Source organism: Onychomys torridus, chromosome X, assembly GCF_903995425.1.
Source record: "Onychomys torridus chromosome X, mOncTor1.1, whole genome shotgun sequence".
NCBI classification, from domain to species: domain Eukaryota; kingdom Metazoa; phylum Chordata; class Mammalia; order Rodentia; family Cricetidae; genus Onychomys; species Onychomys torridus.
In genome coordinates this window covers 65619934-65636566 of record NC_050466.1, presented here as the reverse complement: position 1 = coordinate 65636566, position 16633 = coordinate 65619934, and the positions used below count along the sequence as shown (strand labels likewise).

At 33.4% G+C, this 16633-nt stretch overlaps 1 protein-coding gene across 5 annotated transcripts in view; it reads right to left on the bottom strand.

The window, feature by feature from the left end:
* Cnksr2 (connector enhancer of kinase suppressor of Ras 2) overlaps positions 1 to 16633 on the bottom strand; it is a 234530-nt gene that overhangs the window by 75175 nt on the left and 142722 nt on the right. For all 5 annotated transcript variants that reach the window (XM_036175532.1, XM_036175527.1, XM_036175528.1 and 2 more), the window contains 2 exons: positions 16239 to 16372; positions 13020 to 13231 (listed from right to left, as the gene is read on the bottom strand). In XM_036175532.1, the coding sequence (XP_036031425.1) occupies positions 13020 to 13231; positions 16239 to 16372 (346 nt within the window). The remainder of the gene's footprint in view (positions 1 to 13019; positions 13232 to 16238; positions 16373 to 16633) is intronic.

The window sequence follows — 16633 nt, the reverse complement described above, 5'->3', positions numbered from 1 at the left end:
TAATTTTGCTTGTCAATATTATTATTATTATTATTATTATTATTATTAATTATTATTTTTTGAGACAGTGTTTCTGTGTGTAGCTCTGTCTGTCCCAGAACTCTCTCTGTAGACTCGGCTGATCTCAAACTCAGAGATCTTTACCCTGAGTGCTGAGATTAAAGGTTGTGCCATCACAGCCCAGCCTCAATATTACTTTAAAAATGTCATCCTGTGCTAAAATACTGAAATAGACTTAGTTTTATGATTCAGTGGTTCATGATTCAGCAAAGTTCAAATGTTAAATTATATTTTCATATTATAGTGTTAGTGAAACTCTAAAAAACAAAAATATTGCAAGCATTTTAGTGTACTTAAATATATACTGCAATTTATACATATATCTTAAGCTTTTACACATAAGAATTCAACAGAAACTTTGATTCAAAAAATTAAACAACATTTGATCCATCGTTACATAAGTGTTTACAAATCTATGAAAAATACTGTAGAAAATGTACTATCTCTCCATAGCAATGCATTACTTTTTGAGGTTGCAGCTAGTAGTATTATTTCACAAGAAAAATTACAGCCAAAACCGCAGTCAAGAAAAATGAGAACTATAGCTCCTCTAACATTTTTTGTTACCCACTACTTCTTAGAACACATTTTGATTTCTGAAAGCATGAGGCATCTGTTACGTTTGGAGTTCACTTCGAATCTTATCCAGGAGCTCTGTCATACATCTGTGCTAACACTTTATAGTCGAACCATTATTTTGTTATTAGGGTGTTTACATCTGCTGCACATCTGGAGTTTTCTAACTGAATCATTACAGTAGCTGAGGTTACATTTTTTTATTGTATTCTAATAAAAGTGAATAATTACTTTTCGAGTTTGATTATTATTTCAAAATTAATGGCAGGTAGCCTGTAAAGATATGAACTATATTTAACTGCAACCCCCCCAAAAGGGACATGATTTTCTAATATTAAGACTATAGATAACTATAGAGTACTTTATAATGATGTATCTAAATTATTTACTGTATTTTGACATAAATTACTATCTAAAGAGATAATTGCCTCTTTAAAACTAGTGCACATAATGGCTTTTAAATAATAAAATAAATGTCTTTATTAGGTGCCATTTGACAGAATTATTTGCTCAATCTGTTGTGTACCCTTAGCATCAATCCTGATACCTTTGGTGTATATATAATGCTTATTATACTGTGTTGTTGCTGTCCACTTATATGTTTCTCTTTTTCCTCACAGAAACCAGATCTTACATATCTTTGTTATGACCTGTCCTTTTCAGGTTCAGGGATGGCATTCATAAAATTTTTGTTTGTTGAGTGCTAGAGTGAAAGGATGCCAGACAATAAGGAAATAACAAATGATCAGCTTGCTCATTTGATCTTATTTCCTCTCACCTTAAAGTCATTAAAGAGTATGTCTTAAGGTAACCCTTTTTGCCCTATTAATCTACCAAGCCATCACTTTGTTCCCTTTCTCTACTTCATAAAAATTCCCATTAGAAAGCTGCTTTAGATGACCAACCTCCAACTCTTCTCCATATCCTCTCTTGAATGCTTCCTTTGCCTTACTACTCCACCAAAACATCTACTACCAAGGTCACTAGGACTCCACATTGCTAAATGGAACTGAGGTCAGACCACTTGACTTTTCTGATGTGTCTGCAGCATTGGTGATGGATTATTCTTTCTTTGAAATGCCTTCTACACTCTTCCCCCCTTGGACTTTGTCCCTCTCTGGATTTACTCTGTTCTCTCTCTAAATTCACATGTATCATTCAGAGGTAAGCAAAGACACCATTTCTTCCGTGACATAATAATCCTTGTTCATTTCTTCTCCTTGTTCTTCATGATATACCAGTTTTGTTTAAATAAGTATTAATTTAGTTGCATGGTTTATGTCTTCTTTTTAGGGAAATTAAATATAAATACACTTCTTTGCTGTGGTGTACTTGTCTTTATTTGTGGTATCCCCATACTCTGAATAGTGTCTTAAATGCAACAACAGCTTGTTAAAAAACAAAAACCAAGGGTTTTCTTCATGTACTGGACCATCAAAGATCTAAATCTCATCTTAGTTTTTGTATTTTCATAGTTTTATTCCTCTTCCAATCTTTCTCATCCATCCAAGGTAGTGTATCACTCTGGCCCACCCACTTCATTTGAAACACTTTAAAATTTTTTTTTTACTTATGTGTCTGGGTAAGAGTCTGTCATGCATGCATGTGTATACACACACACACACACACACACACACACACACACACACACACAAACACACACACGTTTGCCCACGGGAGTGGGAAGAGGTTTTGGACCTCCTGGAACTTGAGATACAGATGGTAGTGAGTAGTCTACATTGGTTCTGGGTACATAACAGAAGTGTTCTTAATCATTTTATTATTTAAAAAAAGGCAAATTGAGCTTTACAAAGCTGCTTGGTAGTCAAGTCAGAACTACAAGTCCTATTTCCAGATTTATCTTCTAAAAACATTTCCATGGGCAGCATGTCCGTTGCAAACTAGGGAGCTGCTTCCTTTTCCAACTTTGTCATTCCTTCCCTCCCTTCATGCACAAATCATTAGCTTTCAGGATAATAAATAGCACCTGTGGGCAATATTCCTTTCATAGTTGGCAAAGGTTTAAAAAAAAAAAAAAGACCTGCAGAGAAACTCCCCAAAAGTCTGACATACTACTTAATTCTCACAGGAAAGTTTTTTTTTTCTCTCTAGAGCCTGAAAGTTACATATATACACATCTGTTCTAAATATTTTAGCTAATAGTTTGATGAAAATGAGTATAGTAAGGAATGCTTAAGCTATAAGCTAGCTGTATAAACCCATCAAACCCCTCACATACCAGACACAAAAATTACTTTCAGATGGTTGAACGTATCTCTAGGAAAACATCCTGGGGTTATTTAAGGTAGAGAAACACATTTGAGGAGGAAGGAAAACTGAATTAAATGGAAAGTCAGTAATTGTTTGGAAGGAGAATGAAAATGTATCTGGATCTAATAAAATAAGTTAGAGTGAGTGCTTTAATCTTTAATATTACATTTAAAATTCTTGTTTTTAGTTAGAAGACCTTGGGAAAAATTGTATGTATTGCAATGGGCTGCTTATTTAAGAATAGTTTATAGTAACAACTATAAATAATAAAAATCCAATATAAACTTTAAATTTGTTACTAACTTTATATATTTTCAGTTTTACTAATGAGAAACAAAAACCAACTGAAATATCTTTTCTAAAAAATAAGTCACATCTCATTATGCTGCATTTGGCTGATATCTCTTTTCTGAAGGGAAATGGAGGAGCAGTGGATCTGGGGGAGAGGAGAGGAGAGTGGGGCTGGGAGGAATGGAAGGAGGCGAGGATGCGGTCCAGATGTATTGTATGAAAGAATAAATCAAATGAAAAGAGAAAAAAAACCAAGTCACATCTTGTTTGTGTTTTCCTACTGCTTTGTAAATGAGGACTGATGGAGGTGAAGGAGACGGTGAACAATCTATGGTCATTTCAGTCCTTGATTACTAGGATATTTTTAATCAAATTACCTGTTTATGAAGGTAATTCTAGCAAGAGAATTGATATGTGTGTTGTATGTGTGTAGAATTAATGAGTTTGTCATATAGTTAGATGAATTTGAGAAGTCAGTATTTCTTATCTTAAATTTTGCTGCTGTCCAGTGACAATCACATGAGAGTTGTTGAAGGAATGGGGAAGGATTAGGATATTTGAAATACCATGTGGCAGACAATTCTGAACCCTCCTTTGAATATTGTAGAGGTCATTAAACAAGATTTGACAAATACACATTGGCCTTTTGCTACACTCAGCTTTAATGCAGGACTTGAACAAGAAAGACTGCATGGACATGGAACATTATTAGTTTAAATGTACACACTGAACTGCAAATTAAAGCAATTAAACAATTTTAGTGAAACAACATATTGAAAACCCTACCAATATCTAGAAGTCAGTAACATTTCCTTATGAAAAATGAAAAGATTACCCTTTAAGATTACCATTTAAAAACAAGTGACATCCTATAACAATTTTACAATCTGTTCAATCAAAATGTTTCAGTGATAGATCACTAAAGACCACAAATGAAAAAAAAATACAATTTGTGTTCATTCTAAAACAATTTGCTAACATGTATGATTTCTGTAGCTTTCGTTTAGTGTCTTTACAGTGAACTCTTACAAATACTGTGAAAGTTATATGAAGACCTAATCAAGAATTAGAGCATACATTGTGAATAAAGCTCTGTGCTTGAAGTTCTTTGTCTTAGAATACCAGAGAGTATACTGGAATTACAGAGTGTGGTACCCATAAAAAGTGTCACACTGACACTTTTAATTGTTTGAACATTGTTTCAGTTGTTTGCAGTAATGTATATGATAGCTATTGCCATAAGCAGGATATGACTTTTAGCCACCTGCTCTTGAAAAATATTAAACACAACATTTGCTATTTTCTATTTTTAGGGATCTATTTTCTTCCATGAATTCTAGAAAAAAACAATTTACAATGATATCAGTAATTCTGCAAGTATAGAGTACAGAAAACCATGTAGTGATCTATTTAGTTTCTTTTTTACTTTGGAATTTTACCACAATTTATTCTATAAATAGACTCTATCTGATTTTTCTGCAAGATAAAAATGAATGAACATATCTAACAAACCAAGTGTGGGACAGCCTGCAACTTTTCTAGATGTCTGGATCTTAAAACACAAATTTCTGTCACTGATACCAGCGATTTGGGATGTTTACATTGATTCCAAGTCTTTCAGTATTTCCCAAGTGTGTTCCATTAAGTATTTGTTCCACTGGAAAGTTAATACTATTTTGTGACTCAAAGAAACAAAGACCTGATGTACAAATACATTAGGGAAACACTGAATATAGTACAAATGCAAGAAGACATTCAAAGCAGTTTGCATTTATTAATCTACAAGAGGGGTATATAATATGCCAGTACCCTAGTCTTATTTAACCATATAACTTTCCTTTCATGGACTTTCAAAACCAGAGATCTATAGAAAATACTCAAGAAAATGTTAATTACTTAGTTCACATTTGTGATCTGAAAGCTAACACTAACAGCTCTATCTAATATGTTAGCAACTGCTGCTTGCTAAATTTTCAATAGGAGAAAATGCATTCTAAATTCAACCAGTGAAATAATGTATCATATCTTGCTCCAGAGGATGTCATGGTTAGTTTGTTTATCTGTGGGCCAGAATAGATAATTACAGATAGTTACAATCACATACTATTTTTGCTCAGAGAATATGCTAATCATGAATAAATGTAGGTATATATTTCCAGAGGGATAATTCCCAAGGTTCTTTTAACTAAAAAACAAGACAATGATCTCTGTATTATATAAGGTCTCTAACTTTGATTTTTCTAGTATCTGTCTGTAAATTGGTTCTTAGGGTAGTCAAGGTTTCTCACCAACATTATTCTGGACATTCTTTAAATTTGGACACTGGTGCATTGCAGGGATACAGAGTAGCAATCTTATTTTCTGACCCACTGGGTGCCACTAAAACACTGCATCCTGCCATCCTTTGTTGATGTCAATGGGAGGCCTGCCCCTTTCTGAATGAAGATGGAAGAGTGGGTGAGGGAAGGGTAGAGGTGAGGTAGGGGGAGGGAATGGGAAAAGAGGAGGGAGGATAAACTGTAATGGGGATGTAAAATAAATGAAAAAATTAATTAATAAAAAATAGAGCATAGAAAAGACCCTGCATCCTTTATTCTGTCATTATTGCAAAACCAAAAATAAAAAAAAGTTAAGAAATTACCAAATGGGCTGGAGAGATGGCTCAGCCATTAAAGGCTAGGCTCACAACCAAAAATATAAGAGTTTGGTTTCCAGCACCCATGGCTGTCTCTCTAGCCATTAAAAAAAGAAATTTCCAGGGCCAAGACTCCCCTGGGGATTCATTTAAACCTGGTGGGCCCTGGAGGAGATGGGAATGGAGGGGAGGGGATGGGGGGAATGTGGGGATGGGGGCGGGAGGGGAGAGGACAGGGGAACCCATGGCTGATGTGTAAAATTAAAACACAAATATAATAATAATAAAATAAAAATTAAAATTAAAAAACAACATACACAAAAAAGAGTTAATCTCATCCTAGACATAGTAATTCTATGAAACCACACTAGTGAGAAGCATATAAAAAAGAAGAAATTACCAAATGTCCTCTGATGGATATGACTGCCTCCAGATGATCTTTTACATTCTGTCTGTATAGGGAGAACTATTTCATCTGGATCACAACATTCAACTGATAGTCATGTAAAGGTTGTTATTCTTCTGATAAAAGAACTAAACAACTAATTTGACACGGCTATCTTTTCATTTTTTCTATACATTGATGCTCTGGAGCCTTATTAAAAGTTTTCCTTTCTTTACTATTTAATCTAATAGCTGTTTCCTTGAATTCTTTCACAAAAGAAAATTTCTTCCAAGGGCCCATTTCTTTAAGAGTTTCCAATATTTTTATTTATTTTCCACATCACTTTATGCATTTATCTTGTCTAAAACTTTAAGAAGGTATGAGTGCAGTCATTTTCAGATTTCTGAAATTGACCCAGAATATAACCTGATGTTTTCTCTAGTGGCGTTTAAGACTTGAATAAACATACTTTGCAGCATTATTAGTTGTTTACATGTTCTTCCTTTTCCTTTTACAATACTATATCAATATCAACTAAATGTTATGTTTATATTTCTTTTAACTGCTATAACTTAAATAGTTGGTTATTGCTTCAGTAGAGAGACCAATCTTGAAGGTATACATTTACTCTTTTAATCCTTCATTTAATTAGGTCCTGTAATAGGAAGGGCATTAAATGCAGATATGATTCAAAAGCAGTTGAAATTCTTTAGCACATTTTATTTATAGACAGCAACCACTTACTATGCCATTTAGGTACTATTTCTTAAGAACATCTTATGAGATAAACATTGTTTGATTGACATATGTTTATTAATGTTTAGTTCTTACAGATATAGTAATAATAGTACTGTCACTCTGTTTTTCCAGATAAAATCCTAAGGTATAAGTGTAGTCTTGATTAAGCTCAAGTTCAAGTATAGCCAAGCTTTGACACCAAATCAAGTCCAGCTGACTTTAAAACTAATTAATGCGTTTCATTATGCCTTACTTGGCCTTGATGCAGGGGGGAGAGACTTAGTCCTGCCCTAACTTGGTATGCCAATCTATATTGACTACCCAAGGGAGGCCTTATTCCTTACAATGAGTGAATGGGGGATAAATGGGGGAAGGGGAAGGAGGGGGAACAGGTGTTGGTATGTAAAATGAAAAAAACAAAAACAAAAACTAATGCGTTTCTACTTCCATCAGTAAAGTTATATAAATTGAGAGAGAGCCTTCCCTAGATGATTACTTTAATTCTCATAGTAGGAACAGACTTTTCTATTTTTATCCATCAGTTACATGGTCCCTAATCATTGTCAGCTTGATGCTAAAATTCCATTTTGTGAAGCTAACCAATGTAAAGTATTTATAATTTTTTAAAAAAGTATAAAAGAATAATAATTTCTGTGAGCATAGTATACATCTCATATTTCTGCTTCATTAAATTCTATGATTACTTCTTTGGGAACAGTACTTCTTACTTGGATATAGACATATCCTGTGGATAGTACAATATTCTCTTTTCTGTCAGATAGCTAATGAATTAAATCCGATTTTTAGCTCTGAAGGAAGTTATTTATACTGAAAAAAACGACAAGAAAGAGAGCAGCCATCTATTAAGAAATATGAATGTATTCTGTGTATTTAAACCTTTAGGAAATGTTTGAAAATGCTATTAATTACAATTTGACTTCTTCAAACAAGATTTTTAAGAAAAAGGAAAGGAAATGCAGTAAGTTTGATAATAAACTTTGAAATGTACAGATACCATTCTTATTTCCCAGTAGTAGGACTTGGCCCTTCACCATGTCACGACAGGTTATTATAGCCAATTACTATTTAGGTGACTACAAGAGAGAAAACATTTGATTTCCCTTTATCAATGAAGTTGAAATGTCTAGGTATAATATTTTAGACACTAAGTTTACTCAATGCACAATATGTATATAAAACATTTATGAGAATAATGTCCAAAATACTATGCACATTCATTGTTGAGGTGCTGGACTTTGAACCAACCAGAAAAGGTCTGATTTCCCATTTCCCAACTTATATGGTTCTTGAGATACTTTAAATTGTTTTCTTTTCCTACAAAATCTGACTACTTGTGGCCACAAAGGGATTCAGCCAACTGTGCAGACCTAAAAGTATACTGTAAGGAAATAGAAGGGACAAGGAATGCACAGTAGGGGAAAATATTTCTACTCTGAAAAGTTGCCAAACAACTAATTTTTATTAAATTGAATCTTTGCATTTGAAGTCTGAGAAGACAAAACGAAAATGTTAAAGTGATTTAATTCTATTTTCCTTTCATTTCATAATGACAAAAATGAAAATTAATAACTAATATACTGGGCACTAGGGCAATTTACAGTGCATTGTCCTTAAACTCTCACAAAAACTCTATGAGGCAGAAATCACCTTCATTTAATAAACGAGAAAAGTGAGGCATAAAGTAGTATTTAAAGAGTCATTCTGGAGTAGTCAGGGGATAGACAGCATCCAGGGACATGGCTGACACTACAGAGAGTAATAGTAAGCCCCAATCTAGATTGTTTTTGTTAATAGTATATACTTTTGCAAATAATCTGAGATTATTTTTGTTTATACTGTTAGTAAAATGAAACCACTTTTATCCTGGCTTAAATTGATAAGCCATATTGTTGTTCCTTACCCACAATACAGGAAGCTTTTAAAAACTGTCAGGGTCATGTCTATGTAAAGACATGCTTATTGTTGTGTGAACAGATACAAAACAATGTATACGCTAAGACATAAACAGGATCTACAATCATCTAAGAGAAAAAGTTCTGGGCCTGTTTGTAAGGATCATCTTGATTAGGTTAGCTGAGGTGGGAAGATCTACCCTAAACGTAGTGGTACCATTTCATGGGCTAGGATACCAGAATGAAGGAAAAGGAGAAAGTGAGCTGAGCATCAACATTGACCTCTGCTTCCTGCTTGTGAGTGCAATGTGACCAGCTGCCTCACGTTTTAGCCATCCTGACTTTCCCTTTGTGATAGACTGAACTGTCTCTGAGCCAAAACAAATCCTTTCTTCCTCAAGTTGCTTTTGTCAGCTGTTTTGTTGCAGCAAGAAGAAAAGTAAAACACATGGTATTTTCAAGTGAGCTCTGTATTTTCATACATACATATACGATACTTTAAAATACAAATGTACTAAGATATATTCAATCAAAAGTATGTTTCTGTACTATGGACTGTGTCATGTCTCTTAAGAGTCTCAAGATCCTACAGAAGCTTTTTTAATATTCTGCTTTGTTTGAGAGAGGGCTTTCCTAGTACTCTAGGCTTACCCACAACTCCCTCTTTAGTCCAGGCTGAACTTGAACTCACAGTAATCATGCCTCAACCTCTAGGCTGTTGGAATTACAGGTGGATGCCATCCCATTCAGCCTAAAGTCTAATATTCTTAACTGTAAACATTCCTTGAGTAAAGAGGCAATGGAGAAAGTTCTTAGGAGAGAATTGGAAAATGAGAGTATTTGTGACTAAGAACTAAATTGAATGTTCTGAGTATAAAGGACTTCTATAGTATATCTAAGGTACCACTCATGAGCTAGTAAGTTAAATTATCATCATTTGTTGAAAAATATGAACTGTGAACCTTTTGTACTTCAGCTTGTTTTGTCATATATTCCAGAAGGATAGAGAATTTCCCCCCATAGTGTTATACTTGGTATGTTCATGTAGTAGGACTGCATGAGGGGTCAAATAAAGAAGTTTTCATTATTACATAGCAAAAATGATGTACTCTGTATTTGAAGCCTTGAGGTTTTGACTTAAAGATTTACAGAAACCCTCAGTATTTCAGGCCTAGGTCTTGAGAAGTACCAGTTATTTGGGTATGGCAGGCATTTAGAAATCCTGGATGACAACTATTTGACCTTAATATTCAACATAAACATCATGTTTGCTTGCTTGACTTCGTAGGCTTCAACTCAAGAGCTAACATATTATATACATTTTTCTACTTACCTGAAACAACTTTGCTGTTGATTCTTGCCTTTGGTTATGCCTATCTTACTGGTAGCATTTAAGTATCCTCAGTGCCTGGATGATTTTATGTATATAAACACTAGCTGACTAAGTTAACAGTTGAATTAGTTTTGGGGAAAATTATGGAAACACATTTCCTGTAACTGATAGGTATTTCATCACTTAAGATCTGACTTTGAAATAGTAAATATATTAAGCTGTTGTTCACTAGGAACAGTCTTCAAGTTGTACCTGAAAAATCTCTGTGGAACTATCCACAAATATCCATTCTTAAAATATAGATTAAATCATACTACTTTGAGGTATGATTATATTTTTGAAGTTCAATAATTAAGAAGAGCTTTGTTGACTTCTTTCTCTCTTGCTGAAATATGCACACATTTATTTTCTTCTCAGTTATTACAAAGAAATACCAATCATCTATAGACTATAGAAATTTTCTAAAATCTAAGGTATTTTATTTTACTGGGAGTGGTATGTTTTGTGGAACATGACAGAATCTTTTAAAGGTATTCTGAAAGTTGTTACAATTTATACCTATTTAAGTAAGAACCCAGTAAACATTTGACTATATTTGGTGATGATAACTTCCCCTTACATAAAGCATTTATCCAATTTGATATGTGTAGAAAAATCTAGTATGTAAGAAAGTAAGAGTAGATGTACTATACAGTCTACCTAATAACTGCTGGTCAATATGTACTTATGAAATAAATAAAACTTTTTTCAAGACAGGGTTTTTCTGTGTAGTTTTGGTGCCTGTCCTGGATCTTGCTCTGTAGATCAGGCTGGCCTTGAACTCACAGAAATCTACCTGCCTCTGCCTCCTGAGTGCTGGGATTAAAGGTGTGTGCCACAACCGCCCAGCTAAAACTTATATTATCTCATGGGTCAAGGTAAGGAGGGTTAACAAAGATGAAGACACACCTCTATACTTCAGCATTACAATATAACTGTACAGAAAAAGTTACAAATACCTCCAATATTTGACAGTCGGACATAAGTGCAACCATAATAGTACAATTAGGAAGTTATTTTAAAATATTCTTATGATAAAGAAACACATGCACAGAGATGAACACAAATGAATTAAGTACTCATGTTCTTTTAAAATTTCTTTATTATCATCAATATTTGTGTATGTGTGTGTGTGTGTGTGTGTGTGTGTTTGTGTGTGTGTGTGTGTGTGTGTGTATGTGTAGGGGTTTGTGTATGTGTGTATGTGTAGGGGTTTGTGTATGTGTCATAGTACATGTGTGGATGTACCATGAGGTACCATGTGCCAGAGGATAGCTTCTGAGAGTTGTTTCTACTTTTTCAATGGGTTCCAGGGCCTTAACAAGTGCTTGGACAGCAAGCACTTTTTACCTGTGGCGCCAACTTGCCAACCTTGGTTTCTATTCTTAAGTTTAATTTTTGGCAAAACCTTACATATATAACTGCAGCAAATAGCTGTAAGGGAATTAACCATGTGTAGGAAGAAATGACTGCTCTTGTGGGAACAGAGGATGGAGCCTGGGTGAACTATTCAGGAAGGATCTTATCTTTTCCCAAATTTTATGTTCCTCACTCTAAGGGATTCATTTGAAAGTGAACAGCAAAAAGCATAGACTTCCAATTAAATCCATTCATTTTACATTTTAGGTACCTTTATGGGCAAATATTAGAGATACACTGTATCAGTTTCAACTACTTGTAACTGTGTTATCATCTTGATTATACATGAAAAATGGAGAATCAACAATTAAAAATCCTAACATAGCAACTCTAGGTTAGTATATGCCATAAATAAGGTTTGTCCTTTCTAGTTAAAATTTTCCTCTAAGATCAGTCGTACAGCTTCTTAAAAGAATATAAAATCAAGCACAGGGACAGATAGCCAAACTAATGGAAATACATGAACTATGCACCAATAGCTGGGGAGTCCCCAACTGCATCAGGCCCTCTGGATAAGTGAGACAGTTGATTAGCTTGAACTGTTTGGGAGGCATCCAGGCAGTGGGACCAGGACATGTCCTTAGTGCATGAGCTGGCTGTTTGGAACCTGGGGCTTATGCAGGAACACTTTGCTCAGCCTGGGAGGAGAGGACTAGACCTGCATGTACTGAATCTACCAGGTTGAGCTGAATCCCCAGGGGAGTCTTTGCCCTGGAGGAGATGGGAATGGGGGATGGGCTGGGGGGAAGGTGGGAGGTGGGTAAGAGGGGGGAGGACAGGGGAATCCATGGCTGATACGTAAAATTAAATTAAATTATAAAATAAAATAAAGAATATAAAATCTGATACCATATTTTCCTCAGAAAAGTCTATCTAAAAGAGTCTTTAAAACTCCCTGAGGATTAAGAAAATGATTTTATTTCAAAGAAATCATGTTAGTTATAAGTACTTATACTATAAAACTCTTTCCTCACAGGTTGGGGATTTAACCCAGTGGTAGAGTCCTCGCCTAGCAAGCTTAAGGCCCTGGGTTTGATTCTCAAAGAAACAAACAAACAAAAAAACCCAAAAACAACAACAACAAAAAACCAAAAAACCTCTTGCCTTATTTTAATTTTTTTCAGCTATCATAGAAGAAATACATGTGATTCTAAGATTTTTCACATACTATTCTGAGTTAAAATCTTTACTAGTCTTTCGAAAATTTAGAAAAATTTCTAATATCATGTCTTAAGTTGTTGATATTCTACTTAGAAGTATATGATGCCATTGATGACTTTTAACCACTCTTAACGGGAATCAAGAGACTCAGGGCAGACAACAGATTCTTACATAAGTAAGGGGAGAGAGGGCTCTTACCATAGGTCGGTGTGCTTTCTCGTCTTCCTTGACTACTTGACCTTCCTTTTTCATATTCATAGCAATATAAGACAGTCTCTTCTTCCACAATGTTAAATCTCTTTCGATATTCCTGATCCAGAAATGAGTTTGGGGATTCAGATCCCTTATGAACTGGCTTGCCCACCATATGTCCTCTGAGATCTTCACAAGGAAGGTTTCCCTTTTCATCCCTAAAGCAAAGTGAAAGTAGACGAGATGAGTGTAGTATTAGGGCCATACAACATTACAGGAGCCTTAAAATACAAACAATACTATTCCTTTACAATGTATCCTCAGATCTTTATAAGATTTTTTTGAGAACTATGGGATTAGTTAAAATTATTCATATTTTGTTCCAAATAAGGATAGTGAGGCCCAATAAGTGGCCTAAATGTCAAACAGATAATAAATGACAGCTACAAACACACCATGGATCTTCTAACTTCTGCTCTAGTCCATTTTCAATGTGTCATGCCATAGGAAGAAAATTAATTTCAGCACATAAATGAATTTTATTTGAAGGTTAAAAACTAAGTATAATGCTAAAAATTTTACCATGTTTTTCTCCTGTCTGGTTATCTTATTGGTTTTGATAGAATTTGTGTTGCTGAAAAACGAAGTTCTTTATGTTTCTATTATCAATATACAGGGAAACTATGGCTTTTATGAATTATATTAGTACCACATAAATAAATATTATGAGAAGTTCAAACAGCAGGTTAGTAATGTAAATGAATTTTAATGTTGATGATTACTATAAATAGTCAAATTCTATGTATTTCCCTAGAGTAGCAAGGTTTATATAGAACTCATTCAGAAAGGCTACATAAAAATTACACATTAGCAATCTCTTATGGAGAGAGGGTGGAAAATATGGTAAAATAAGTAATTTAGGAAGGGGATTTGGGGGACAGCAAATCCACTTTTTTATCTGTAATAATTTAAGAAGAATTTAAGAAGTAATTTAAGAACATTTTATGGGATTCTTAAATTTTATTGTTGTTATTTAAAAACATTTCCTTTACAATTTTATTTTGAGCTTTCAGTTATAGTAATTTCATTTTTATTTTTATTGAAAATTTCACATGTGTCCAATGCATTTTAATCATATCCATCCCTCACTCTCCTGCTCCAATTTCTCCCTTATATCCTTCCCATTCATATCTTTTTTCATTGGAACTTTTATGAGCACTGCTCAGGTAATTTGTGAGAATATCTAATTCGGGATTTTTCTTCATGAGTGGTCTGAGGTGCAAGGTCATTGTTTTTAGAAAGTAATGGATGACTGAGCTCTTAATGAAAGGTCCCTTCTAGGATTAATTAAAGAATACCTTATTTATCTAATGAAATGTTTCCCTAGGTATCTGAGAAATTTTTTGTTAAAAATATTGGTCTTTTATAACATGACTATGAATATAAATGCTATGTTTTTTTCCTCTCATGCATCATTGTGTTTCATTGATTATAAGTGTTCCTAGTTACCCTAAAGAGTATCATAAATTAGTGCTATCAAATAAGAAAACATTAATTTTATATCAAAACAAGACTAAAATCTTAAATTTGCAAAATAAACTTGAGTCATATTTTTAACTAGCTTCTATTACACTATATAAAAAGTGTTGAATTTATAAATATATGTTAATTTAAGAATTATGAGTTTCAGCCTACCCAAAACCCATATTTATATATATTTATGAAAATGTTCAGATATTCGTATATAGAGAACTAAAATCCAAGTATTTAAATATGTAGAAAGCAACAAATAATATTCTCAAAGCTGACTCAATTAGAAAGTTGTCCTATTAATTTATTTCATTACCAGGTAAAGTTATCATTTACATAATCATTTATCTTTTTACTTCCTAAAACAAATGCATTGCTTACTATCAAATTATAAATACATAATTAGTTCTTAGGAAACATAAAGAACACAAATATAAATCTCAGTGCAAATTTCATTTTTAGTTAGCTGAAAGGTCTTCTTGGACTAATTGCCTGGTATTTTTTATTACTGTTAGCTCTCTACTGAAAAGAAATTGGCATTGCAATTAGCTTGCAAACAGTTGTAGTGAATTCATAACACTGGAGTAAGGTTATGTTTATCTGTAAATTTGCAGATTTCTCTATGAGTCCCGTGAGACGAATACTAATGCATCTTGTTGCATAAAATAATTCAGACTTATTGATTTTCCATGCTATATTTATATAGACATTCTCAAGAGCTGGCATTTTTCTATAACACAGTGTTATGGAGAAGCAGCCTTTTACCAACAGGTCAAGTTTATATAATATACTCAATAATATTAATTTTGAAAATGTACCAAGCAAAACAAAAGTTTCTAGTGGAATGAAGCAATAATACATACAAGTTTGTAGGTATAATTAACTATGTATATGTGTGCATATATATGTATTCATAGTATGAGTTTCTGAAGAACTTAATTGTATTCACTGTAATACAAACATTTTCACTTTTCTTAAATTTATATGTACACATATGAACATAATAAATGTATGCCTATGCTCTAGATTTAAGGATTCAGATTAAAAGATCATTGTTTTAGTAGATATTCTTTACATTTAATGAGACATAGTAGAGTTAATAAGACAAATTAGTTATTATAGTTCATAATTGTTTAAGAACCTATAAAATATTTATTTACAACATAAAGAAATTTGGTTAAGTATAAAATATAACTTGTGTCATGTTTATATATTATCAAAATTCCTAAAAGATATCCTTATAATATTCCTTCAATGAACACATAAAATGTGAGATAGTAAATACAACTCTTTACTTTTATTTAAGAATGTATTAAAATCATCTGTAAACTCTATCCTTTTAAAAACATATGAATGTTTTACATGAAATTGACATTTCTTGAAGCTTCACAGGCAAAAATCCCCTGTTATTATTTACTTTGTATGATAATTTTGGTTATTTAGTATTACTCTTCTATCATATGAGGTAATGTGTGTAGGATACTCACTGTCCAATGAATGTTTAATAAAATTTGGTTGTTGTCATTATTAACAAAAGCACATTTGCTATAATGAGAATTGCTTTCTAGAATGTGTTCAGAATGCCTAAGAAAAAATATTCCAAGTCTTCTTTATGGACTGACTTCACAGTTTAGAAGTGATTAGATTAGCCTTTAGCTAGAAGCTGCCCAGAGTACCACCATAGGTTGTTTATACCTGGGAATATATGGTTCTGCAGGAGGTGGGGGAATGTAGAGATCCTGGAGGGCAGAACTGTCTCTTTTGGTGGGTGTACTGATGGTGCTGGAGGGCGTGGCAACGCTGCTTGTGGGACTTCTAGGTATAAGAGGCTGGTTAAAATGAAAAAGAAAATACATACGCACACAAACAACACAAAACAACAACAATGACACATAGTTATCATTTCAAAATGATCAGTTTGTGCAAAGTTTTGAACTTGGCTGAAATCAAGAAAAATGTTATTTACCATATGGATATTTCTTTGTTTTCCCCCAAACAAATAATACATAATAGAATTTTCCATGCAGTTCTCAACTCACCTTTTCAATGGTTTAACCATCCAAAAGCTACTTATAAAGTAAAAATACCAC